The 26,456-nt window shown below is 45.5% G+C and overlaps 2 protein-coding genes across 2 annotated transcripts; both read left to right on the forward strand.

Annotated features, from left to right (window-relative positions):
• The first annotated feature begins 2,520 nt into the window (after positions 1–2,520).
• Positions 2,521–5,282, forward strand: HOXC9 (homeobox C9). The gene is made up of 2 exons (XM_071419190.1): positions 2,521–3,064; positions 5,038–5,282. Exons 1-2 carry the CDS (start codon positions 2,521–2,523, stop codon positions 5,280–5,282), a joined length of 789 nt encoding a protein of 262 aa, XP_071275291.1.
• A 12,543-nt stretch (positions 5,283–17,825) lies between these two features.
• Positions 17,826–25,289, forward strand: HOXC8 (homeobox C8). Its single transcript, XM_071419187.1, has 2 exons — positions 17,826–18,297; positions 24,991–25,289. Exons 1-2 carry the CDS (start codon positions 17,826–17,828, stop codon positions 25,287–25,289), a joined length of 771 nt encoding a protein of 256 aa, XP_071275288.1.
• The last annotated feature ends 1,167 nt before the right edge of the window (positions 25,290–26,456 follow it).

Here is a 26,456-nt window from a genome sequence, read left to right on the forward strand (position 1 = left end):
CCTCCTTCTCCTTCCTCTCCCCTCTCTGCCTTACCCGCAGTCGCTTTTGTGAGGATTCCTCCCTCCCAAAAATTCCCCCCCAAAAATTTCCCCTCAAATCGGGAAATCCCGGGCGGGTTTTATCCCCCGCGCGTGGAGAACGGAGGCGAGGGAGGAAAATTGAGGGAAAATTGGGATATTTTGATTTATTTTGATTTTTTTTTTCCACCCCTCGTCGCGGATGGAAACCCCGGCGAGAGGAGGCCGGGGATTAACGGGGCTGGGAAAGGCCAAGGAGGATCCCGGACCCTCTGGAATATTTTCCCTTTTTTTAGGGCTCGCAGGAGCCTCAAAACGCAGCCAGGGAGGAAGGGCAGAGAGGCGAGGAGGTTTTTTGGGGGGAAATCCGGAGTTTGCCCGCAGAAATCCGTGGTTTTAGCCGAAAATCCCCTTTTCCCAGCAGCTCCGGGACATCCGCTCCTTTATTTTATTTTATTTTATTTTATTTTATTTTATTTTATTTTATTTTATTTTATTTTTTTGGGGTTTTCCGCGGGGCGAGGTGCGGGGTTTGCGCTGGGGAGGATTTTGGAAGAGTTCGGGGGGGAATTTCCTCATTTTGGGCTCATTTTGGGCTCATTTTGGGCTTTTTTCTCCCCTCGATTTTCCTCAGCCCCCTCGCGTCCCTCCCGCCGCCCGAACGGGGGAAAATGGGTGAAAACCGCGGGGTTTTGGGTGCGCGGGGCTCCGGCAGAGCCGCGGCGGCACTGGGGACACCCCCCCCGCTCCTCATTTCCCCCTCTCCTCCCCAAATTTCCCCATTTCCCTCCCAGCTTCAGGAAACCCGAGGGAATCCAGAAAATCCTTTTATTTTAATCAGAAGGGCTCTGTTGCTTTGTTGCTTTTTTTTTTTAAATAAAATGCCGAGATAGAATTTTTTTTTTTTTTAAAAAGGGATTTTATTTTTTATTTTATTTTTTTTGGCTTCCAAAGAAATCGCCCGAGTCCCTTTTTCGGTGGCGACTGCGCTGGGCGGGAGCTCCTCACCTACCTGTCTGTCTGTCTGTCTGTCTGTCCTTACAAAAGCAAGGTTATTCCCTCAAAACGCAGCCGGGCAGTTTTGAGCTCTTCCGCTCGCTCTGGTACAAAAAAATAAAAAAATATAAAAAAATAAAACAAAACACCAAAACCCGAAAGTTTCCAGGCGCGACCCAAAAAAAAAAAAAGAAAAAATAAAAAATAATTTTAAAAAGGCAAAAATAAAAATAGAAATCTCATGTGCCCAGCACGCGTTGCTGCTGCCTCCGCTTCCCCCCCGAGCTCCCCGAGCCGCAAACTCCGTCCTGCGCTTTTATTTAATGAACGACACATTTATGAACAATCAAATGATCCTCGTAAAAATTTTATTGAAGGACATAAAAAACATCCCCGGCTCCTCCTCGCCCAGCGCCGCGGCCGCTGCCTTGCGAGAGCTCGGCTTTCCCTTCCTGGATTATTTTTATTTTTATTTTATTTTAGGGATGGAGGAAGGGATTTATTATTATTATTATTATTATAATTATTATTATTATTATTATACACCCCTTCCTCTTTTTTATTTTCTTTTTGAAAGGCGGCCGGAACGATCCATAATTTGATTTTCTGGCTGCTGGAGAAGCTCCTGGCTCGGAGCGGATCCCTGGAGCAGCCCTGGCGAGGAGACAGCGCTGCCAAAGATGACAAAAGCCGCTTTTTCGAGCCTCTTTTTCGAGCCGCTTTTTTGAGCCTCTTTTTCGAGCCGCTTTTTCGAGCCGCTTTTTCGAGCCGCTTTTTCGAGCCGCTTTTTTGAGCCGCTTTTTTGAGCCGCTTTTTCGGCTCCGTCCCCCCCTCTCCGCTCCCCTCCGCGGCCGCGGGCGGGGGTCCCGGCCCCGCCGCCCCGGAATTCGCTGGGATCGCGCCGGGGCCGCGCGGGGAGCGGGCGCAGGGAGGAATTGCGAGGGGAAAGAGTTCCTGGGGCACCTTCCGCAGTTACCTTGCACCTTCCCTGCCTCCGCTCGCGGCCTCGGGCGGAATCTCCCCCCTCCCAGCGTCCCCGGCCGCCGAGCCCGGCTTCCTCCTCCTCCTCCTCCTCCTCCTCCTCTCCTCCTCCTCCTCCTCCTCCTCATCTCCGCCCCCGTTTCCAGCCGCTTTTTTTTTTTTTTTTTTTTTTAAGGAAAAGCCGGGTGGCGTTATTCGATTAAAAAAAAAATTAAAAAAAAAAAAAAGAGGAAAGGAAAAAAAAAAAAAGAAAAAAAAAAAAAAGAAGAGAAGAGGATAGGAGGAAAGGGAAAGGAAGAAAAAAAAAAAGGGATAAAAAATGGGAAAAAAAAAAAAAAAAAGCCCTGCGGATTGATCCGGGCGATATTTTTGGGTAAATACAATCACGTGAGGCCGGCAGCCAATGGCGCGGTGGGAACGGCTGAAAAAATAATTACCTGCCCTGATTGTTCTATGAGCAGATAAAAAGTACACATACACTTCATACAATAATCCGATGAATGTAAAAGAGGGGGCGAGCGAACCATGTCGGCTTCGGGCCCCATCAGCAACTACTACGTGGACTCGCTGATCGGCCCCGACAACGAGGAGCTGCTGGCCCCGCGCTTCGGCGGCCCCGGCGCCGCTCGCCCCGCAGCGCTGGTGCCGGACTGCGCCGACTTCCCCTCGTGCAGTTTCGCCCCCAAACCCGCCGTGTTCACCACCTCGTGGGCGCCCGTGCCCTCGCAGCCCTCGGTGGGATACCCGCACCCGCACCCGCACCCCGCGGGGCCCTACGGGCCGCAGGCGGCCGAGCCCAGGTACGTGCGGACCTGGCTGGAGCCGCTGGCCGGGGCCGTTTCCTTCCCGGCCTTCGGGGCCCGGCCCTACGGGCTCAAGGCGGACGCGTTCGGGCCCCCGCGCAGGGCGGAGTGCGGCCCCGCCGACGGCCGCGCCGCCTACGCGGATTTCGTGTACGCGGCTCCCGGGGAGCTGCGGGAGCGAGCGGCGCAGAACGTCCCGTCCTCCCCCGAGTCCGAGGCCATCGCTGCCGGCAAACACAAAGAAGAAAAGCACGAATTAGACCCCAGTAAGTCCAAGTCATTCTTGTTTACGACCGCGGAAGGCATTACGGCTTCCAGGACCCCACTCAATAAAATGAAATTACCTTAGAGAGAGAGAGAGAGAGAGGAGAGGGACAGAGCGCGACCCTAAAACTCCAGAGCCGCAGGAAGGGTCTGGGGGTTTCGCCGGCTCCACTTTGTTTCGGGCTCTTTGGGGTGTTTTTATTTTTTAAAATTTTTTTTAATCCCCCTTTCATTCTTCTATATTTTTTCAGTTTTTTTTTGGTTTTTTTTTTAATTATTATTATTCCGCTGACGGGGCTGCTTTGATTCCCCCCCCCCCCCCCCCGCCTCCCACTTTAAATTAAACTAATAATAATAATAATAATAATAATAATAATAATAATAATAATAAATTCGAGGGGAAGAGCATGCGTGTGCGAGACGGGGGTGAAGCAGCGCCTTTGGCTCCCCAAAAATCCAAAATTCCCTTTAAAATTCCCTTTCCCGCTTTCCAGGAACGAGGAAGAGTTCGGGGATGCCTGGGAGCGGGCGGTGCGGATGCGGGGGTGGATTTTGGGGTTGGTTTTTTTTTTATTTTTTATTTTTTTTTAATTATTTATTTTAGGGAGGGGAAGGGAACATCTCGGGGTGAAGGCAGAGGCGCCCCTTTATCTCCTGGAGAAATCAATAAAAGCTCCGGCGGCGCGGTTATTCCTGCATTATCCCCCCCCAAAAAAACAGGAAAATTCCTGCACGTGGGAATGAAGGGAAAGGTGAAGCCTGGCCAGGGGCAAGGCAGGAATGAGGAGAAAAATCGGGATTTTAGGGCCGGCGGAGGGGGCGGGAGGCGGCGAGCGCAGGAGCTGCTGAGGAGGGAGGGGAGAACTTAAAAAAAAACCAAAACCCCCCAAAAAAACCCCAAAAATTCAGAGCAGGAATCAGCAAAAAGCCGAATTTCCCCAAGGGCAGCGAGCAGGTAACGGCCGCTGCTGGGAGAGCGAAAATCGCCGGGAATCGCCCCAAAACCCGGCCGAGGGGAGCGGGGGAGGCTGTGGGGGGATTTGGGGGGATTTTGGGGTGATTTTGGGGGATTTTGGGGTAATTTTGGGGCGGTTTTGGGATGGCACCCCCGGCGCACGGCCCGCGCCTCTCCCGCGCCCGCCGGGCCGGTGCCACCGCGCTGGGAACCCGGGGCTGCCCGAAACGCCCCAAAATCACCCCAAAATCACCCTAAAACCACCCCAAAATCACCCCAAAAACGGCCCCGCCGGGAAAAGCTGCGGCCCCGCGCCCGCGGCGTGAAAACGCCTCCAAAACCCGAATTAAACCACGCCAAAAGCACCCCAAAATAACCCCAAAAAATGCGATTTTTGCGCGTCATCCCGGAGATATTAAAAAAGCCAAGGCGGCTCTGGCGGCCCGGGAGAGCTTCTGGGGAAAGTCTGGGCGAGCTGAGGTTGTAAAAAGAGTTTATGGGCCTATGAAATGGTGGGAATTTTGACTTTTTATGACTTGTTCCTCGATTACCGCCAGCAGCAGCAGCAGCAGCAGCAGCAGCCATGTGCATCGTTATTATTATTATTATTATTGTTATTATTATTATTATTTTTAAACCCGGCGCGCCGCTTTTATATTTATTATTATTATTATTATTATTACTGTTATAGATATTTTTTTATTTTTTGCTGAATTTTTTTTTGAATAAAAAAGAAAACAAAAAGTGATAACGGCAGCGAAAAGAGAAAAAGGAAGTGACCCCCTCCAAAATAAACAGATTAAACCCTTGCGAAGGTCACTTAAAATATTTAGGTAAGAGCTGCTAATTAAACAGGTCCTGGCTGTAGGGCGCGGAAGGGGGAGGGAGAAATTAATAAGAGAAAAAGAAAATAAATTTTGTACATTGGTTTTCCCCCTAAAATATTAAAAAAAAAAATACAAAATATACCAAAAAATAATTTAAAAAAAAATATATATATAAAAAAATCTTCTTTCTCAGACAACCCCGTGGCAAATTGGATTCACGCGCGCTCCACGAGGAAGAAACGATGCCCTTACACAAAATATCAGACCCTGGAACTGGAAAAAGAGTTTTTATTCAATATGTACCTCACGCGGGACCGGAGGTACGAAGTGGCGCGGGTGCTGAACCTCACGGAACGCCAGGTCAAAATCTGGTTTCAGAACAGGCGAATGAAAATGAAGAAAATGAATAAAGAGAAAAGCGATAAGGAACAGCAATAATAATAATAATAATTAACAAATTATAAAAATAATAAATTAAAAAAAAAAAAAAAGAAAAAAAGTTTGGCGGAGAGAAACGAGGGTGGATGGAGAGGGAAAAAGAAACAGCGGGAAAAAAAATGCAGGGAAAAACAAAAAAAAAAGGGGGAAAAAAGGGGAAATAATAATAATAAAAAAAAATAAGGGGTGAAATGTTTCTGACTCTGAATGTGCGGATGGATGTTTAGCGATAGAGGTTTGGGGACTCGAGGCTTTTCTAAAATGCGACTAAAATCAGACAAAAAAAAAAAGAAAATTAATAATAATAAAAGGTGCCCGGGGGGGTTTGGTTTTCTCTTCCTTTCTCCCGCCTTGCTCTGCCCTCAGCAAACGCGGCACGAGAAGTACTTGAATTTTTATTTTGCTGGTTTTTATTATTATTATTATATTTTATGTCCTAAATTAAATCTTCACCCGGTATTTTGAATTATTCTTTTTTTTTTTTTTTTTTAATCCCGCGTGAATATTTTGTACAAAAAAACAAAAAAAAGAAAGAAAGAAAAAGGGTTTAAAAAAAAAAACGAGGAAAAAGGAGGAAAAAAAATACAAAAAAAAAAGGACTGGAGGGAATGGTGGCTCCCGATGCTGATGTTCTGTCACGGTGTTGAACGTTTCTGCTGTACCGATTTTTGTGTATTTTATCCTCGTAATATTTGTTCTGTTGCCTATTGTAGAGCAGCTCTGTAAATATACCTTAAAAAAACAAAAAAAAAAACCCACCCGAAAACAACAAAACGGCAAAAAAAAAAATCGGCCTTGGAGGTGTCTTTTTCTTTAAAAGCAGCCCCGGGGCTCGGCCCGAGCGTTCCCCTGAGGTTTTGGGTTTTTTATTTTAATTTTTTCCTTTTTTTTTTTTCCTTTTTTTTCCCCCCCCTCTCTGCATTTCCCGTGCCCCCAAAGGCGGCGGCGAAAAGCGCTGAGGTAAGGGATGTGTGCGCCATCAATTTGGAGATTGCGATAATTAATTGCGCTAATTTATGGCCGCGGGCGATCGAAGGATGTGCTCGGGAAAAAAAAAAAAAAAAAAAAGAAAAAAAAAGGGGAAAAAAAAAAAAGGGGAAAAAAAAGCAAAAAAAAAAAGCAAAAAAAATCCGGGGATGAATGGAGGAGCTCGGCAGAGGCTGGAAATGAGGAGGGGAGGGGGGAAATAATTAAAAAATCAAATTAAATATCCGAGGCGAGGGCAAAGACATCGAGAAATCGCCGATTTTTGGGGCGGAAAAGGCCAAAAAAAAAAAAGCAGATCCGAGACCCTCCCCCCCCCCCCTTCCTTCCTTTTATATTTTTTTGCTGCGGGAGGGGGGAAATTATTAAAAAAATATTTTAAAAAATGGGGGGAAGCTGAGAAAGGGCAAAAAAGCCCCGGGAGGGGAAAATCCGGGTCCATCCCCGGCCCCTCCTCCCCTGGCGGCGCTTCCAGGCTGCGGGAAAAGGGAGGAAAAAAAGGAAAAAGGAGCAGCGAGGGCTCCTTTTAATGGGAAAAAATTAATGAGAAAAGCCCGGGCCCGAGGTGCCTTTCTTTAATTAAATCAGCGCTGGGGTCGCCCTAATTAGGACCAGACCGTTCGTGGCCCCCATCCCGTTTTTCCCCCCATGTCTCCCCCGCCTTGTTCCCAAAAAAAAAAAAAATTAAAAAATAAAAAATTAAAAAATCTGGAAGAGATTATTGCCGCTGATCCGCTGAAATATCGCTCTGTGATATTTCAATATCGTTCTGTGATATTTCAATATCGCTCTGTGATATTTAAATATCGCTCGGTGATATTTCAATATCGCTCTGGAATATTTAAATATCGCTCTATAATATTTCAATATCGCTCTATAATATTTAAATATCGCTCTGTGATATTTCAATATCGCTCCGTAGCATTTCCCTGCTCCTGAGGGTTTGGGGTTTTTTCCCCTCCGTTCCTCCCCCGGTTTTGTGTCGCTTTTCCCGGGGTTTTGTCACCGAACGGGAGCGCGGGCAGAGAGGCACAAAAATCCTTTTTACGATCCCGGTTTCGTGCCAGAAGAGAGGGAAAAAAACCCCAAAAAAACCCACAAAAACCTTAAAAACCTTAAGAGGACCGCGCCGTGAAACGCTCAGGGTGGAAAAGATTTTTTTTTTTTCCTTTTTTTTTTTTTGTTTTTTTTTTTCTTTTTTTTTTTAGCCGAGCGGGAGATTTATGGCCGAAAAAATAAATAAAATAAAACAGGAGGGAAAAAAAAAAAAGGGGGAGCGGGGGAATGTTTCTACCGAAAGGCGATTTTTGACGAAGCGATTGCGATTATTGTCACGATGATTCTTTTCCGTTCTCCGCCCGGAATAAAGAATAAAAACCGCCGCCCTCCCCGCCCGTTTTAGCGTCGTTAATTAATGAATTAATTGATGAATGAAGAGCCCGAGGCCGCGGGGCAGGAGCGGCTTCGGGGCCGCTGGAAGGGCCGCGAGCTGCGGGCACTTTCCTGGATCCCAATCCTGGATCCCAGCCCTGGATCCCAATCCTGGATCCCAATCCTGGATCCCAATCCTGGATCCCAGTCCCGGCTCTGTCCCCATTTCCCGGCTCTGTCCCCATCCCTTTCCCTGTCCCCCTGCCCATCCCTGTCCCCATTTTCTGTCCCCAGCCCCGTCCCCATTTCCTCTGTCCCCATGCCCAGTTCTGTCCCCCCTCGCTGTCCCCCATCCCCATCCCTGTCCCCAGTTCCTCTGTTCCTCTGTCCCCATTTCCCCTTTCCTTGTCCCTCCCTGTCCCCATTTCTCCTGTCCCCCTCTCTGTCCTTGTCTCCATCCCTGTCCCCATTTTCTCTGCGTCCTCCCGCCCCCATTTTCCCCATCCCTGTCCCCATTTCCCCTGTCCCCAACTCCTCTGTCCTCTTGTCCCCCTCCCTACTCCTGTCCCCATTTCCCCTGTCCCTGTCCCTTCCTGTCCCCATTTCCCACATTTTCCCCATCCTTCTCCCCTTGTCCCCCGTCCCCCCCATTTCCCCCGTCCCCACCATTTCCCCTGTCCCCATTTCCCCATTTCCCCTGTCCCCCATTTCCCCTGTCCCCCTGTCCCCCTGTCCCCCTGTCCCCCTGTCCTTTCCTGTCCCCCTGTCCCTCTGTCCCTCTGTCCCCCATTTTCCCCCGTCCTTTCCTGTCCTTGTCCCTCTGTCCCCCTGTCCCCCTGTCCCCCATTTTCCCCCGTCCTTCCCTGTCCCTGTCCCCCTGTCCCTCTGTCCCCCTGTCCCTCTGTCCCCCTGTCCCTCTGTCCCATTTCCCCTGTCCCCCATTTCCCCCCGTCCTTCCCTGTCCTTGTCCCCCCGTCCCCGTCCCCTCCCCGCGGGTTCTTTTCGTTCCCTTTGTCTGCGCTCGCTGCGCGCTCCCTTTGTGGGGCTCTCGCTCCCTTTGTGGGGCCGCGCGTTCGGTCATGTGCAAGGCCCGCGGTGCCCTCCGCCCCCTGCGCGCCCCCGCCGCCCCCTGCGCGCCCCCGCCGCTCCTCAAAGCCCCCCCGGCCCCTCCGGCCGCGGCCCCTCCATTGCTGCTCCCAAAAATCACAGAAACCAACCCCAAAAACCCCAGAAACCAACGCTAAAATCCCCAGAAACCAACCCCAAAATCCACAGAAACCAACCCCAAAATCCACAGAAACCAACCCCATAAACCAACGCCAAAATCCCTATAATCCAACCCCAAAATCCCTATAAACCAACTCCAGAAACCCTATAAACCAACTCAAAAAATCCCACAAACCAACACCAAAAACCCCAGAAACCAACCCCAAAAACCCTAGAAACTAACCCCAGAAACCAGCCCCAAAATCCCCACAAACCAACCCCAAAAACCCCAGAAACCAACCCCATAAACCAACCCCAAAAACCCCAGAAACCAGCCCAAAAACCAACCCCATAAAGCAACCCCAGAACTCCATAAACCAACCCCAAAAACCCCACAAACCAACCCCAAAAAACCCCCGTAAACCAACCCCAAAAAACCCCCATAAACCAACCCAAACCGCGGCCGGAGTGGGAGGGAATAAATCATAATTATGGTTCCAAATCGCCACCCGGCGGGGCCGGGTTCTGGCGGCCGCGAATGCGTCAAAAAGCGGCGATTTGGGGTTTTTTCCGTGCCATATGGCGCGTGTGTGCAGCCGCATTCTGATCCCGCCTTTGTGCGAGCGCCGCAGCCTCCCCCGGACCCCAAACGCCGCCAAATTCCCCCCAAAAACCGCCGGGAATTGCGCTTTGCCCACCCCCCGAAACCCGGCAGGGGCAGGCACAAAACCCCCAAAACTTCCCCCAAGCCCGAGGTGAGATTTTGAATTTTGGAGCAGAGAGAACGGGGAGAAAAGGGTGAAAATAAGGGTAAAAAAAGGGTGAAAATAAGGGTGAAAATAAAGGTGAAAATAAGGGTGAAAATAAAGATGAAAATAAGGGTGAAAATAAGGGTAAAAATAAAGGTAAAAAATAAGGGTAAAAATAAGGGTGAAAATAAGGGTGAAAATAAGGGTAAAAATAAAGGTAGAAATAAGGGTAAAAATAAGGGTAAAAATAAAGGTGAAAATAAGGGTGAAAATAAGGGTAAAAATAAGGGTGAAAATAAAGGTGAAAATAAGGGTAAAATAAGGGTAAAAATAAGGGTAAAAATAAAGGTGAAAATAAGGGTAAAATAAGGGTGAAAATAAAGGTGAAAATAAGGGTAAAATAAGGGTGAAAATAAGGGTGAAAATAAAGGTAAAAATAAGGGTAAAAATAAGGGTGAAAATCCACCAAAAAAACCCCCAAAACATTAAAAATACAACGCGTTTTTTGGCGTGGTTTGGGCCGTGCAGTAATTTTATTTTTGTTTTTACACCAAATATCCTAAATACAAATTTTTTTTGGCGGTGGTTTTGGGGCTCGCCGGAGTTGTAATTTTATTTTTGGGGTTTTTTTTTGTTTTGGTTTTTTTTTTTTTTTGGCGTGCGTGTTTTATATATATATATATATTTATTTTTTCCCCCCTTTTGTGAAGGACACAAAAAAAGGGCCCGGGAGGCTGCAGCTGGCCAGAGGTGCATTTCCGCAGCCCCCAAAAAAATGCGATTTTTACAGCTCTGTTTGTCTCCCTGCTATGCGGGGCTGAATAGGGGCGAACAAAACCGGGCCGGCCGTGGCTAGACGTCTGGCCTTAATTGCTTTATGGGGTAAATAAGGTGCGCGCTCTGCCCTTTGAAACCCGATTTTTGGAATGTTTTGTCTACAAGCTACAAACAACAGACCCCCCTGGGGGCCCGCAGGGGAGGGGGCAAAAAAAGGGGGGAAAGAAAAGGGAAAAATCCGAGCCGGAGTGGAAGGGAAAAATGGGGTGGGAAGGGAGGAGGATTGGGGAGGAGGGGGGAAAGAAAAAAAGGGGGGAAAAAGGGTTGGGGGAAATGGGGATTTGAGGGGAAAAAGGGGGGAAAAAGGGGGAAAGATAATAGGGGAATAAAGGGGGGAAAAGGGGGAAAGATAATAGGAAAATAAAGGGGGAAAAGGGCTGGGGGAAATGGGGATTTGAGGGGGAAAAGGGAGAAAAAAGGGGGAAAGATAATAGGGGAATAAAGGGGGAAATGGGGATTTGAGGGGAAAAAGGGGAAAAAAATAGGGGAATAAAGGGGGAAATGGGGATTTGAGGGGAAAAAGGGGGAAAAAAGGGGGAAAGATAATAGGAAAATAAAGGGGGAAAAGGGTTGGGGGAAATGGGGATTTGAGGGAAAAAAGGGGGAAAAAGAACAGGGGAATAAAGGGGGAAATGGGGGATTTGAGGGGGAAAAAGAGGGGGGAAAGGGGGAAAAGAACAGGGGAATAAAGGGGCAAAAAGGGTTGGGGAAAATGGGGATTTGAGGGGAAAAAGGGGAAAAAGGAGGGGAACAAATAATGGGGGAATAAAGGGGGAAAAGGGGGGGAAAAAGAGGAAAAAGGAGGGGGGAAAAATAGGGGAGAAAGGGGGGATTGGGGGGAAAAGGGGAAAGAATAGAGGAGAAAAGGGGGATTGGGGAAAAAGTAGAGAAAAGGGGGAAAATAATAGGGGAGAAAAGGAGGATTGGGGGGAAAATAATAGAGGAGAAAGGGGGGGATAGGGAGGAAAAATGAGGGGGAAAATTAATAGGGGAGGAAGGGGAGAATTGGAGGGGAAAAGGGGAAAAAGAAGAGGGGAGGAAAGGGGGGATTGAGGGGAAAAATGAGGGAAAAGGAGGATTTGGGGGGAAAGAGGGCAAAGGGAGAAATAGGGGGAAAGGGGGGAAATAAGGGGAAAAGGAGAATGGAGGGGGAAAAGGGAGAAAAAGGGAAAAAGGGCAAATGGGGGGGAAAAAGGGAAATGAAGGAAAAGGAGGAATGGAAGGGGGAAAAGGGGAAACGGGGGAGAAAGGAGAAACGGGGAAAAAAGGAAACAGGGGAGATAAAAAAAGGGAGAAAAGGGTAAAAATGAGGGAAAGGCAGGCGCGAGGCGAGCGGGGGGGGGAAAGTACCGAAATTGGGATTTTTGACCCCAAATCTGCGCCGGGGCCGCCCCGGCCCCCCCGGCGCTGCGCGGGCGCGGCCGCGAGGTGGCGCTGTCGGCCCAGGGTTCGCGCACGGCCCCACCCCCCCACACCCCGGACCCCCCGCCCCAATTCCGCACCCGCGGAGCGACCCCCGCAGAAACCCCAAAATCGCCCTCTCTAACCCCGGGATGCATCCTTTGTGGTTTTTTAATATTTTTAAATTATTTTAAATTTTATTTTTTAATTTAACTGGTTTTTTTAAAATTTATTATTATCATTTTTGCATAATTTCATTTTAAAATCCGCTTTTATCACGGTTCCCCCCCCCTCTTTTCCCCTTGGCGTTGCACCCGGCAGTAAAAATCTCCCCTCCCCCGGAAAAAAACCTCAAAATAAATCTAAAAAACCCTGTAAAAATTAAAAAAATCTCTTTTTTTTTTGTTTAGAGCGAGGCTGCAGCGCTGATTTTTCGCTCCTTTCCCCCTCCCCACCTTTCGCTGCTCGTTATTGACGCCCCTCACGTCTCCCGCCGCGCTCGGGGTGGGGAAGCAGAAAATGACATTTTCCAGTGAAGGTCAGGGCAAAAGGGAGGAGGAGGAGGAGGTTGGGGGGGGGACCGGAGAAAATCCTCAAAACCCGAGGAATGGCCCCAAAAAATCACCCAGACAAAGAGCGAGCGGCTCCCCCAAAAAATCGGAATATTCCCCTCAAAAACGCGGCGGGAATTGAGGTTTTGTTGTGCCCCAGAAATTCTGGAGGGGACGAGGGGGGTTCTGTTCACCGAAATCCCAGAGTTTCTCCCTAAATCAAATGGGGTTTTCTTGAGGGGAAATCCAGGGGGGAAAAAAAACCCAAAAAATTCTTTCCCCCACCCTGGGGTGAAAATTCCGATTTATTTTCCGCCCTGGATCGGCGCTGGGGGTGCAAAAACAGCGAATATTGGTCAGGATGGGGAAATTCCGTCCCTGGGAACTGCGGAGCCTCCCTTGTCCCCGGCTGCTCTCCCCTCCCTTCGTTTTGGGGGAAAATCGGCGGAATTTGGGGAAAAGGAGCCGGAGCGGGGGGGGTTCTGCGCAGATCGGGAGCGCTCGGGGCGGTTTCGTGGCGGAAAAACGGGAATTTGGCGTTAAAAATGTGAATTTTCGGAGGCTGGGTGGAAATGAGTTCATTGTCTGCTCGTGCGAACCCCCCCGCGCCCCGCGCCGCCTCCTCGGGGGGAAAAATGGGGCAAAAAAAGCGAAAATCGGCTCAAGGTGGGCTGGGGGTTGTGCTTCACCAAGGGGGAGGTGTGTGGAAAAATTAAAAAAATAATAATAATTAAAATTTTAAAAAATAATTCAAAAATTTGGACCCGTCCTGAGGCTGGGGCCACCCCCAAGGCTGGAAATGAACCGGAAAATGTGAATTTTTGCAGGGCAGGAAAACCTCGAGATTTTGTGGAAATCGGACTTTAAATAATTGTGGAAATAATTTGGGGTTTGGGAGGGGTTGGGGTGGGGGAATTTTGGGGGGATTTGGGGCATTTTTGGCGTCTCGACAGCAAAAAAAAATCTTTTGGGAAAAGCTCTCCTCCCCCCCAAGCCTGGAAAAAACCCCAAAATGAACAAAACCCCTCGGATTTTGGGGTGATTTTGGTGTTTTTGAGGAGTTTCACCCACGCGAAACATTGCAGGAGGCGGCACCAAAAACACGAGGCCCGAGGGCTCAGAAATGGGCTGGGAAAGGGGGAAAATGGGAACAAAAAAAACCAAAAAAAAAAGCGGATTTTGGGCTGGAAAAGGGGGAAAAGGGTCGGGGTGGGCTCGGTGGAGTTTTTGTTTTTGCAGCGCGCACAAAGGGCAGCCGGACTTTGCCTCAAAAGGGGATTTTTTACAGCAAAAAAAAATTGAATTTATCCCCTGGGAATCGCATCCGGAGGATTGGGGTAAACGGGGCGTGAGGGAGGTGGGGGAAACTGGGGGGCGAAAATGGAAATAAATGGAAATAAATGGAATAAAATGGGGAAAAAAAACCCAAAAAAGCCCTGGCGGTTTCGTGGATTTATTCGCGCCCCAGGACAGCGAGGAGCGGCCGGTCCAGAGCGGGGCAAAATTCCCGGGATTTTCGCTCATTTTGGGGCTTTTCGGGGGGGCTTTGGTGTGGTGGATTCCGAGCCGCAGCAGCGGGAAAACGGCGAGAAAAATGGGGAAAAACGGGAAAAATCGGGGGAAAATGGGAAAAAGCAGGGGGGGAAAGGGGGAGAACTGAGGGAGAAAAGGCGAAAATTGGGGAAAAGGGGGAAAATAGGAAGGAAAGGGGGAAAATGAGGAAGGAAAGGGGGAAAATGGGGAAGGAAAGGGGGAAAAGGGGAAAAGGGGGGAAAAAAGGGGTAAAAGGGGAGAAGGGGAAGAAAGAAATAAATGGAAAAGAGGAGGAAAAGAGGAGGAAAAATAGAAGAGAACAGAATGGGGAAAAGGAGAGGAAAAAGGGAAAAAAAAGGTAGGAAAAGGAGGGAGGGGGGGAAAGCAAAAAAAGCCATGGGGAAAATGGGGAGAAAAGGGGGAAAAGAAGGAATAAAGGGGAAAAAGAAGGAATAAAGGGGAAAAAAAAGGCCAAAAAAATCAGGGGGAAATTTGGGAAATCTGGGAAAATCAGGAAAAAAAAGGGGGAACCCCCCCTCAGGGCCCCCTCCCCTGTGCAGGTGGGACCCCCCAGCAATGACAAAAACAACAAAAATGACAAAAACGACAAAACCAACCCCAAAACCGACCCGAAATGCCCCGGGTTTGGGGTTTGGGGCGCGGGGGGCCCCGGTCGGGATTTACCTGCACAGGTGAGCCCGGGGTCACCTCCCCGCTGCCCGCCAGGAGAGGGGGGCGCTGCGGGTTTGGGGCTTTTTTGGGGCTTTTTTGGGGTTTTTTGGGGTTTTTTGGGGTTTTTTGGATTATTTTGGGGGTTTGGGGTCTGCGGGTGCCCCCTCCCCCCGGGATCGCGGATTTTGGGGTTTTTTGGACGGAAATTCGCCGCCCCCCCCCCTCATGAAAAAAAGCGGAATTTTGGGGTCATTTGGGCGCTGTGAGGATGAGGAGGGAGGGGAGGGGAATTGGGGGAAAAGAGGGGGAAAAAGGGAAAAAGGAGGGGGTGGGAAAAGGAGAATAAAAGAAAAGGAGGGGGGGAAATGAGGGGGAAAAGGAGGAAAAAGAGCGGGGGGGGGAAGGAGGGGAAGGGGAAATAAAGGAGGGGGGAAAAGGAGAGGGGAAAAAAGGGGAGAAAAAATGAGGGGAAAATAGGAAAAAAAGGAAAAAAAAGGAAGGGAAATAAAGGGGAAAAAGAAGGGGGAAAATAAAAGGAAGGGGAAATAAAGGAGGGGGGAAAGGAGAAGGGAAAAAAAGGGAGAAAAAAATGAGGGGAAAATAGGAAGGGGAGAAAAAAGGGAAAAAAGGAAGGGGAAATAAAGAAGGGGGAAAAGAAGGGAAATAAAGAAGGGGGGGAAAAGGAAGGGGGGAAAAGGAAGGGGGAAATAAAGGGGAAAAAAGGAAAGGGGAAAAAGGAAGGGGGGGAAAAGGAAGGGGGGAAATAGGAAGGAAGAAAGGAAAGGGGAAAAAAGGAAAGGGGGAAAAAGAAGGGGGAAAAAAGAAGGGGGAAAAAAGGAAAGGGGAAAAAAGGAAAGGGGAAAAAAGGAAAGGGGAAAAAAAGGAAAGGAAAAAAAAGGAAGGGGGGGAAAAAGGAAGGGGGGGAAAAAGGAAAGGGGAAAAAAGAAAGGGGGGGGGAAAGGAAAGGGAAAAAAAAAGGAAAGGAAAGAAAAAAAAAAAAAAAAGAAGGGAGCAGCAGCAAAAAAAAAAAAAAAAAAAAAAAAAAAAAAAAAAAAAAAAAAAAAAAAGCCGCCGCACCGCCGGGATTTTGAGGAATTTGCCTGTGGTGTTAAAGGGAAGGAGCGGAGTTCCAGGAGAAACCGAGAGAGGAGAGAGGAGAGGGAGGGAAGGGAGGGAGGGCGGGCGGAGAGCGGCGAGCGCCCAGCGCTGCCTGCCCAGAGCGCGCCGAGAGCAGCGGGAGCAGCGGAGCCGCGCGGAGCCGCCATGGAACGCGTCTGAGGGCGCGGGGCAAACGCAAAACAGCCAAAAAAACAGGGGAAAAAAAATATAACAGAGAAAAGAAAAAATAAGAGAAAAAAAAAAGAGAAAAAAAAAGAGAAAAAAAAAAAGAGAAAGAAAGGAAAAAAAAACCAACAAAAAAACCAACCCAACAACAACAACAAAAAAAAAATTCACCGAGAGCGGCCACCCTCCAAAAAAAAAAAAAAAACAAAAAACAAACAAACAAAAAAAAAGAAAAAATAATATATATATTTTTTTCTTCTTAAAAAAAAGAAGGAAAGAAAGGAAAAAAAAAATAGTCACTCTTAAAAAAAAAAAAAAGGAATAAAAAAAGAGCGCAGGACTTCAGCAGTCAGGGGGACAAACCTCGCTTTGCTGCTTCTTTTTTTTATTATTATTATTTTTTAGAGTTAAAGCGGATTTTTTTTTTTTTTTTTTTTGAGAGTTGAACCCTTTCTCTTTACAATTACAGAGCGTTCCTTTCAGGGCTAAAGCGGTGCTGGTTTTTTGCTGCTTTTCAGGACTAAAGCTTTTTTTTTTTAATTTTTTTTTTTTTTAAGGATTAAAGCAGGTTTTTGAAAGAATTAAACCGAGTTTTCGCAGCATTAACCCGGATTTTTTGCCTTTTTTTTTTTTTTTTTACAGAACCAACCCTTTTTTTTTTTTTCTTTTTTTTTTTTTTTTTTTTTTTTTAAAGAATCAAAGCGGGATCTCCACAGAACCAAGGCGGATTCTTTAGCAGAGTTACCGGGATTTTTTTGCAGAGTTAAACCTGATATTCCACCAGCGTTAACCCGCATTGCTTTGCAGAGTTGCCGGCGTTTTTTTGCAGAGTTAACCGGATTTTCTCTCCAGAGTTAACCCCGATTTTTTTTTCCTCCAGCGTTAAACCTGATTTATTTCAGAGTTAACCCTGATTTTTTTTTTTTCCCGGAGTTAACCCCGATCTTTTTTTTTTTTCCACAACCAAACCTCATTTCTTCCCAGAAGCAAACCTCATTTTTTTTTCCGGAACTAAACCTCATTTTTACCCGGAATCAAGCCTGATTTTTTGCCGGAACTAAACCTCATTTTTCCCCCAGACTTAAACCTCATTTTTCCCCAGAACCAAACCCGCTCTTCCGGGGGATTGAAACCTCATTTTTTTTTCCCCAGAACCAAACCTGATTTTTTTCCCGGAATTACACCTCATTTTTTTTTTTTTATTTTACCCCAAAAGTAAACCTAAATTTTTTTTATTTTTTCTTCAGGTTTAAAGCTTTTTTTTATTATTTTTCCCCAGAAGTAAACCTAATTTTTTTTTTATTTTTTTCCCAGAAGCAAACCTAATTTTTTTGTCTTTTTTCAGAGGTTTAAACATTTTTTTTCCAGAAGTAAACCTAATTTTTTTTTTATTTTTCCCCACAAGTAAACCTAATTTTTTTTTTTTTTGATTTTTTTCTTCAGGTTTAAAGCTTTTTTTTTTATTATTATTTTTCCCCAGAAGTAAACCTTTTTTTTTTTTTTTTTTTCCCAGAAGTAAACCTAATTTTTTTTTTTTCTTCAGGTTTAAAGCTTTTTTTTTTATTATTTTTCCTCAGAAGCAAACCTAATTTTTTTTTTATTTTTTTCCCAGAAGCAAACCTAATTTTTTTTTAATTTTTTTCCCCAGAAGTAAACCTAATTTTTTTTATTATTTTTCCCCAGAAGCAAACCTAATTTTTCCGGCTTTTTTTTCCTGTTTAAACCTTTCTCTTTTTCTTGCGGAATCACCGCTGACTTTTCCCGCAGCCCAGCCCGGTTTCCCCGGAGCCGCCGCTGATTTTTCCCCCCCCTCAGCACCGACCCCGCTTTTCCCGGCGCTCCATCCCCGGCTCCCCCCGGCCCAGCGCCGCTTTCCCCTCAAACCGCGCTTTAACCCTTCCCGCGCCGCCGCGCTCTCCCCTCCTCGCCCCTCTCCCGGTTTGCATGCGAGGGTCATGAGTTCCTACTTCGTCAACCCGCTCTTCTCCAAGTACAAAGGCGGCGAGTCCCTGGAGCCGACCTACTACGACTGCCGCTTCCCGCAGAGCGTGGGCCGCGGCCCCGCCGCCGTGCTCTACGGCCCGGGCGGGGCGGCGCCGGCCTTCCAGCACCCCTCGCACCACGTCCAGGAGTTCTTCCACCACGGCGCCTCGGGCATCTCGGGCTCCTCGGGCTACCAGCAGAACGCGCCCTGCGCCCTGGCGTGCCACGGCGATGCCTCCAAGTTTTACGGCTACGAGGCGCTGCCGCGGCAGGCGCTGTACGGCGCGCAGCAGGACGCGCCCGCGGTGCCCTACGCCGACTGCAAAGCCCCGGCCGGCGGCGGCGGCGGCGGCGGCGGCGGCGGCGGCGGGGCCGAGGGCCAGGGCGGGCACCTGGGCCAGAGCTCCTCGCCCAGCCTCATGTTCCCCTGGATGAGGCCGCACGGTGAGCGCTCTCTGCTTCTATTCTTCTGGCTTTGATTTATTTGGACTGGGAAGGGGGTTTTGGTTTTTTGGTTTATTTTTTTTTTCTGCTTGTCGTATTTTATTTTAATTTATTTTAATTTTTTTTTATTTTTTCTGGGGTTTTTTGGGGGGTTTTTTAGGGATTTTTTGAGGTTTTCCGTGGTTTTTTTTGTTTTGTTTGTTTTTTGGTTTTTTTTTTGTTTTTTATAGGTTTTTTGGGGGTTATTTTTAGGGTTTTTTTTTGTTTTTTTCTTAGTTTTTTGGGTTTTTTTTTAGTGTTTCTTTTTGGTTTTTTAAAGGTTTTTTTTTGGTTTTCTTTTTTAGTTTTTTGGGGGGTTTTTAGGTTTTTTTTTAGGTTTTTTTTTTAGTTTTTTGGGGGTTTCTTTAGGTTTTTTTGGGTTGTTTTTCTTTTAGTTTTTTGAGGGTTTTTTCTGGGTTTTTTTTGGTTTGGTTTTTTCTTTTTTTGGTTTGGTTTTTTGTTGTTTTTTTTTTTTTTTTTTTAATTTTTGGGGTATTTTTTTTCCCAGAAGTAAACCTAAACCTTCTGTAAAGTAAACCTTCTGTTTTGCTTTTTTTTAACGGTATTTTTTTGGTTAATTTTCTGAGGGTTTTTTTTTGGGGTATTTTTTTTTTGTATTGTTTTGATTTTTAAAGGGGTATTTTCCCCCTTATTTTTTCGGGGGCTTTTAGGGTTTCCCTTTGGTATTGTTTGGATCTTTAAATGGCTTTCCCTTATTTTTTGAGGGGGTTTAGGGTTTCTTTTCCATATGGTTTTGATTTTCAAAGGGTTGGGGTTTTTTTGCTTATTTTTTGAGATTTTTTGGGGGGTTTTCTGGGGTGTCTTTTTGGGTTTTAAAGGTGTCTGTATTTGGGTTATTTTTTGAGGTTTTTTTGGGGTGTCTTTTGGGGTTTTAAGGCTGTATTTCTGTTGAATTTTTCGGGGGTTTTGGGGTTATTTTTGGGGGTGTGTCTGCGGTTTTAAGTCTGTATTTCTGTTTATTTTTTTGAGGGTTTTTCCGGGCGTTTATGTGAGGTGTTTTTGGGGGTTTGGGGGCTTTTATTTATCTATTTCTTAAAAGAATTTTTTGTTGTCTTTTTTTGGAGTATTTGGTGGGGGTTTTGGGGTTTTTGGTGGTATCCCAAGGGTGTTTTTCCTTTTCTGGGCCGGTGGGGCTTGGGTTGTTTTGTTTCCCATTTTTTGGGGGGGTTTTGGGTCTATTTTTGACGGTCTCGCCTGTTCCGGTGAGGTTTGGGGCGGTTTGGGGCGAGTTTGGCGCTGGTTGGGTTGGGTTCGGTGTCTGGGGTGGGTTTGGGCTCTTTTGGCGTGGGTTGGGTTGGATTTGGGGCCTTTCTGGGCGGGTTTGGGGTGGTTTTGGTGCTGGTCGGGCTCTTTCGGGGTTGGCTCTGGTGTTTGGGTCGGATTTGGGCTCTTTTGGAGCTCTTTGGGTCGGGTTTGGGTCATTCGGGCGCTGCGAGAGGCGGCGGAGGGAGGAGAGAGGGGATGGAGAGGAATTGGGGAAAAAGAGGAGAAAATAAGGGAAAAAGGGGAGAAAATAGGGGAAAAAGAGGAGAAAATAAGGAAAAAAGGGGAGAAAATAGGGGGAAAAGGAAGGGAAAGGAGGGGAGGGGGAAAGGAGAAGAAAAGAAAATGAGGTTGGGTTCTTTGGGGTGGCTTTGGGTTGGGTTTGGCGCTGTTTGGGCTGGAACTGCCGTGTTTGGGTTGTTTGGGGCTGTTTGGGTCGGGTTTTGTGGGGTTTGGGGGATTTGGGGCTGTTTGGGTCGGTTTTGGGGCTGTTTGGGTCGGGTTTTGTGGGGTTTGGGGGATTTGGGGGCCGTTGGTGCCTCGGTGTGGGTCTGTGGGTGTGTGGAGAGGTTGGAATGCAGCCGAGCAGGATTCCCCCCTTGCAGCCCCAAAATCCCAACATTTCACCCCAAAATCCCAACCTTTCACCCCAAAATCCCGAACTTTCACCCCAAAATCCCAACCTTTCAGCCCCAAAATTCCACCTTTCAGCCCCAAAATCCCAACCTTTCAGCCCCAAAATCCCGACCTTTCACCCCAAAATCCCACCCTTTCACCCCAAAATCCCAACATTTCACCCCAAAATTCCACCTTGCAGCCCCAAAATCCCGAACTTTCACCCCAAAATCCCGAACTTTCACCCCAAAATCCCACCTTTCACCCCAAATTCCCAACCTTTCAGCCCCAAAATCCCGAACTTTCACCCCAAAATCCCGACCTTTCAGCCCCAAAATCCCAACATTTCAGCCCCAAAATTCCACCTTTCAGCCCCAAAATCGAGGCCTCTTAGCCCAGAAATTCAGACTTTACGCTCCCGAATCTCTGCCTTTTTATCTCTCTCAAAGTTCTGACCTTTCCTGGCGAGATTCCGGCCTCTCCTCTCGAAATTGAGACTTTTTATGGCGGAATCCCGGCCCCGTGTCCCGAAACTGGGACTTTCACCCCCAAATTCGGACCTTCCAGGTCAAAACTCCTGGAATTCTGGCCTTCAACCCCAAAACCCCCGAGCCTTTATCCCAAAATTCCGAGCTTTCGTCTCAAAATCCCGACCCCCCCCTCTCCCTCACGCCCACCCTCGCTCCCCTCATAAATACATTTATTTTCGTATTTTATTTTCAAATAACAGCGATAACAACCTCAGCCCTAACCCGGGCATTCGAATGTTTTTTGTATTTTTTTTTAACGAAACAAACCGAGGGGATTCCCTGGAAAAAAAAAAAATTAAAAAATTAAAAAATAAATTAGAAAAAAGCTGAAATGGCGTTAAAAGCAAAACTTGGGGATTTTTTTAGGGCTTTTTTTATGGCTTGCCTGGAGGGTTGGCTGTAAGATACGGCTCCCACGAGGTTGTTTGCATGTTGATAAGAGCAGCGCTCTTAAAAATGTCAAAAATGTCAAAAATGCCCCATTTTAACCGCTGGGAGACGCAGCCGGGGAGGCGGGACCCGGCCCGGAGCGTTTCCTAATTTTTATACAGACGTTTATTTAATTTTTTTAAATTTATTTTTTGTTATTATTTCATGTTTATATCGCTGTTATTTAGGGTTTGTGCAGTTATTATTTCATCACGCCTCCGGAGGTAAAAATTGCAGCAGGGAGGGGGGAAAAAATTAAATTAATTTTAAAAATTAAAAAAAAAATTAAAATTAAAATTAAAATTAAAAAAAACCCCTCAGCCTGGGGCTGTGGGGTTAGGATTAAAAAATTTAAAAAAATTAAAAAACAACGATTAAAAAAGAGCGGGGAAATTCAAAATAAATGAATAAAACGAGGGGGAAAAGGAGGGAAATAATTCAAATTTCACCGCGGGTAATTCGAACCATGTGAGGGGTTTTAGGGCGAGAACCGAGCGGTCCAAAAGCGTCCAAAATAACCCAAAAAAAAGGGGGGAAAAAAGAGGGGAATTGAGGCCCGGGGGCTGCGCCGGAGGAAAATTCGTTATTTATTTATCCGAGCTTTGACCCGCGGGGAGCTGCAGCCGGATCTGCGCTTTTTTCCCCCAAAATAAATCGATTTTCTCATTAGCGCCGGAGGAAGTGCAGGGCTGCAGCCTCGGCGGGTTTGGTTTTAATTTTTTGTGGTTTTTTCCTGCTTTATTTTGATTTTTTTTGGATTTTTTTTCCTCCCCCCGCCCCGTCTCTGTCTGCGTTTGCCCCTCCCGCGCTGGTTTTGCTGAGGAGGAGGAAAATCCTCGGGTCCGGGGCGGTTTTGAGGGGAAAAATGGAGATTTTGGAGGAATTTGGGCAAAAAAGGAGCTCCCAACCCCACCCCCCCCCCTTTCCTTGTCTGTGTTTTGGGGTGAATGTGTGGAAAATGAGAAGCGAATTTTGGGGTTTTGTGGGGTGGGGGGAAAAGGGGAAAAAGAGGGAAAATGGGGAAAAAGGGAAGAAAAGGGAAAAAAAAGGAAAAGAAAAGAGGGGGGAAAATGAAGGAAAAGGGAAAAAGGGAAAGAAAAGGAGGAGAATGAGGGGAAAAGGGAAAATAGAGGGAAAATGGGAAAGAAAAGAGGGGGAAAAGGAAAGAAAAAGGGAAAATGAGGAGGGGAAGAGAAAGAATGAGGGGAAAAGGGAGAAAAAAGGAGAGAAAAAAGGAGAAAAAGGGAAAAAAGGAGAAAGAAAAAGAAAGAAAGAAAGAGAAAGAAAGAAAGAAAGAAAGAAAGAAAGAAAGAAAGAAAGAAAGAAAGAAAGAAAGAAAGAAAGAAAGAAAGAAAGAAGAGAAAAATTAAAATAAAATTAAAATAAAATTAAAATAAAATTAAAATTGAGGGAGAAGGAGGCTGCTGAGGGCTTTGAGCTAAACAATGCTCCTTTCCTAGGAAAAAATTGATTTTTTGGGGGGATTTTCCCCCTTTGGGAAGGGCCTTTGTGTGTGAAAAGGGGAAAAAGGCAGAAAAAAGGGGGAAATTGGGGTAAAGGGATTGAAAATGGGTTAAAAGCGGGGAGAAAGGGGTAAAAAGGGGGCGAGAAAAAGGGGCAAAAAATGAACGAGAAATGGGCAAAGAAGGGGTGAAAAGGATGAAAAAGGGGCAAAAAAAGAGATGGGAAATGGGTAAAAAATGGGTGGAAAACGGGTAAATAAAATAGGGGTGAAAAGGGGTAAAAAAGGAGGCGATAAAAGGGACGAGAAATGGGGGGAAAATGGGTGAAAAAAGGGACAAAACGGGGCCAAAAGGGGCGAGCAGCGGGCGGGAAAAGGTGAAAAATTTGAATTTTTGGGGTTTTTGCCCCACCAGGCTCGGCCGGGCAGGGAAAGGCGGGGGCGAAGCTCCAGGGAGAAGTTTTGGGTCTTTTTTGGTGACGTTTTCATTGGGGCTTTCTATTGGTGTCATTTTTGGGGTTTTTATTTTTATTTTTTGGGGGGGTTTTGGCGGGTTATTTGAGGGGAGTTGGTGTTTTGAGGGGTTATTTTGGTTTTTTATTATTATTGTTATTCTAAGGGGTTTTTTGGGGATTTTTTCTGGTTTTTTTCCTATTTCTGAGGGGTTTTTTTCCCTGTTGTCCCGTAGGTTTTTTTGTTTTCTTTCTTTTGTGTTGTTTTTGGTTGTTTGGGTTGGGGTTTTTTTCTTTTTCTTTCCCTTTTTTGTGTTCCTTGGGAGGGGATTTCTTCACCTTCTCAAACCCAAACCAGCACTAATTGTTCACCTTTTCCCCCCATTTTTTCCCCTAAAAATCCCTATATATTCTAAAAAAAATCTATTTCCCCTCCTTTTCCCCAAAAAATCCTATATATTTTTTAAAAACTAATTTTTTCCCAAAAAAACCCTATACATATATATTTAAATTCGATTCTTTTCCCCCAAAAATAACACATATATTTTTAAAAATTCTATTTTTCCCCCCAAAATCCTAGATTTTTTAAAATTCTTTTTTTTCCCCAAAAAATCCTATATTTTTTTTTTAAAAATTCTCTTTCCCCTCCCACCAAAAAAAACCCCTATATATTTCAAAAAAAATCTCTTTTTCCCCCTAAAATATCCTATATATTTTTAAAAATAATTCTTTCCCCCTAAAAAAATCCTATATTTTAAAAAAAAATCTCATTTTCCTCCTAAAGAAATCCTATATATTTTAAAAAATTCTCTTTTTCCCCAAAGAATCCTATATATTTTTTTAAAAATTCTCATTTTCCCCCTAAGATATCCTATATATTTTTAAAAAAATGTCTCTTTCTCCCCTAAAATATCCTATATATTATTTTTTTAATTCTCTTTTTCTTCCCTAAAAAATCCTATATATATATTTTTTTTAATCCTCTTTTACCCCCCTAAAAAAAATCCTATATATTTTTTTAAAAATTTCTCTTTTCCCCCAAAATATCCTCCATATAATCCTATATAATTTTAAAAAAACCTATATATATATTTTAAAATCCTATATATATATTTTAAAAAATATTTTCCCCCTAAAATATCCTATATATATATTTTTTTTAATTCTCTTTTTCCTCCCTCAAAAATCCTATATATTTTTTTTTTAATTCTCTTTTTCCCCAAAATATCCCATATACAATCCTATATATTTTTTAAAAATTTCTCTTTTCCCCCAAAATATCCTCCATATAATCCTATATAATTTTAAAAAAACCCCCTATATATATTTTTTAAAATTATATATATAAATATATTTAAAAAAAAAATCTTTTCCCCCTAAAATATCCTATATATATATTTTTTAAATTCTCTTTTTCCCCCCTAAAAATCTTATATATTTAAAAAAAAAAAATCTCTTTTTCCCCAAAATATCCTCCATATAATCCTATATAATTTTTAAAAAATCCTATATATTTTTTTTTTACACCCCCCAAAAAACCCCTATATAATCTATATTTTAAAAATCAGTTTTTTGGGTGTTTATTTATATTTTTTCCTGTATTTTTAAAAACATCTCATTTTCCCCCTAAAATATCCTATATATATATTTTTTAAATTCTCTTTTTCCCCCCTCAAAAGTCCTATATATATTTTTTTAAATTCTCTTTTTCCCCCAAAATATCCTCCATATAATCCTATATAATTTTTAAAAAATCCTATATATTTTTTTTTTTACACCCCCCCCCCAAAAAAACCCTATATAATTTACATTTTAAAAATCAAATTTTTGGGTATTTATTTCTATTTTTTTTCCCTTTTTTTCCCCCGTATTTGGGCCGCAGCCCCGGGCCGCCGCAGCGGCCGCCAGACCTACAGCCGCTACCAGACGCTGGAGCTGGAGAAGGAATTCCTGTTCAACCCCTACCTGACCCGCAAGCGGCGCATCGAGGTCTCGCACGCGCTGGGACTGAGCGAGCGCCAGGTGAAAATCTGGTTCCAGAACCGCCGCATGAAGTGGAAAAAGGAGAACAACAAAGACAAACTGCCCGGGGCCGCCCGCGGCGACGAGGAGAAGGCGGAGGAGGAAGGCAACGAGGAAGAGGAGAAGGAGGAGGAGGAGAAGGAGGAGGGCAAGGACTGAGCGGGGCGCGCACGGCGGGGCCGGGCCGGGCCCTGAGCGCCGCCGCCGCCGCCGCTTCCACCGCGCCCCCAACGCGGGAGCGCCGGGCGCGGCCGCGGGGCTGCTCCTGTTCCTGATCTTGTTCCTGCTGCTGCTCCTGTTCCTGCTCCTGTTCCTGCTCCTGTTCCTGCTCCTGCTCCTGTTCCTGCTCCTGCTCCTGCTCCTGCTCCTGTTCCTGTTCCTGCTCCTGTTCCTGCTCCTGTTCCTGCTCTTGTGGTTTTTGTTTTGTGGCCGGGGGGCTCGCCCTGATTCCTGCTTTCCTTGGGGGGGGGGGTTTAATCCCTTTTTCCCCTTTTTTCCTAAGTTTTTCCCCTTTTTTCCTGATATTCCCCCTTTTTTCCTGATATTTCCCCCTTTTTTCCTAATATTTCCCCATTTTTCCTGATATTTTCCCTTTTTTCCTAGTATTTCCCCTTTTTTCCCTAGTATTTTCCCCATTTTCCTAATATTTCCCCTTTTTTCCTGATATTTTCCCTCTTTTTCCTAATATTTCCCCTTTTTCCCTGATATTCTCCCTTTTTTTCCTGATATTTCCCCATTTTTTCCTAATATTTCCCCTTTCTTCTTATTTTCCCTTTTTTCCTAGTATTTTCCCTTTTTTCCTAATATTTTCCCCTTTTCTTCCTAATATTTTCCCTTTTTTCCCTAATATTTTCCCTTTTTCTGTAATTTTTTCCCAATTTTTCCTATTTTCCCCTTTTTTCCTAATATTTCCCCTTTTTTTTTGTAATTTTTCCCCATTTTTCCTAATATTTTCCCCTCTTTTTCCCCTAATATTTCCCCCTTTTTTTTTTCCCTAATATTTTCCCATTTTTTCCCTAATATTTTCCCCTTTTTTTTTTGGTCATTTTTTTCCCCCATTTTTCCCAGTATTTCCCCCCCTTTTTTTTCTATTTTCTTTTCCCCCTTTTCCCCTCTTTTTTCCACCCTTTTCCCCTTCTTTCTCAGCCTTTCCCCCTATTTTCCCCTTTTTTCCTCCTTTCTACCCTTTTCCCTCATTTCTCCACTATTTTGCCCTAATTTCCCCCCCTTTATCCTCCTTTTCCTCCCTTTTCCCCTCTCTTTTATCCCCATTTTTATCTTTTATTTTTACCCCTTTCTAAAACCCTTTTCCCCCTCAATTTTCCC

The sequence above is a fragment of the Agelaius tricolor genome, unplaced genomic scaffold, assembly GCF_023055355.1.
Source record: "Agelaius tricolor isolate 1412-34295 unplaced genomic scaffold, bAgeTri1.0.p SCAF_101, whole genome shotgun sequence".
In the NCBI taxonomy this organism is placed as follows: domain Eukaryota; kingdom Metazoa; phylum Chordata; class Aves; order Passeriformes; family Icteridae; genus Agelaius; species Agelaius tricolor.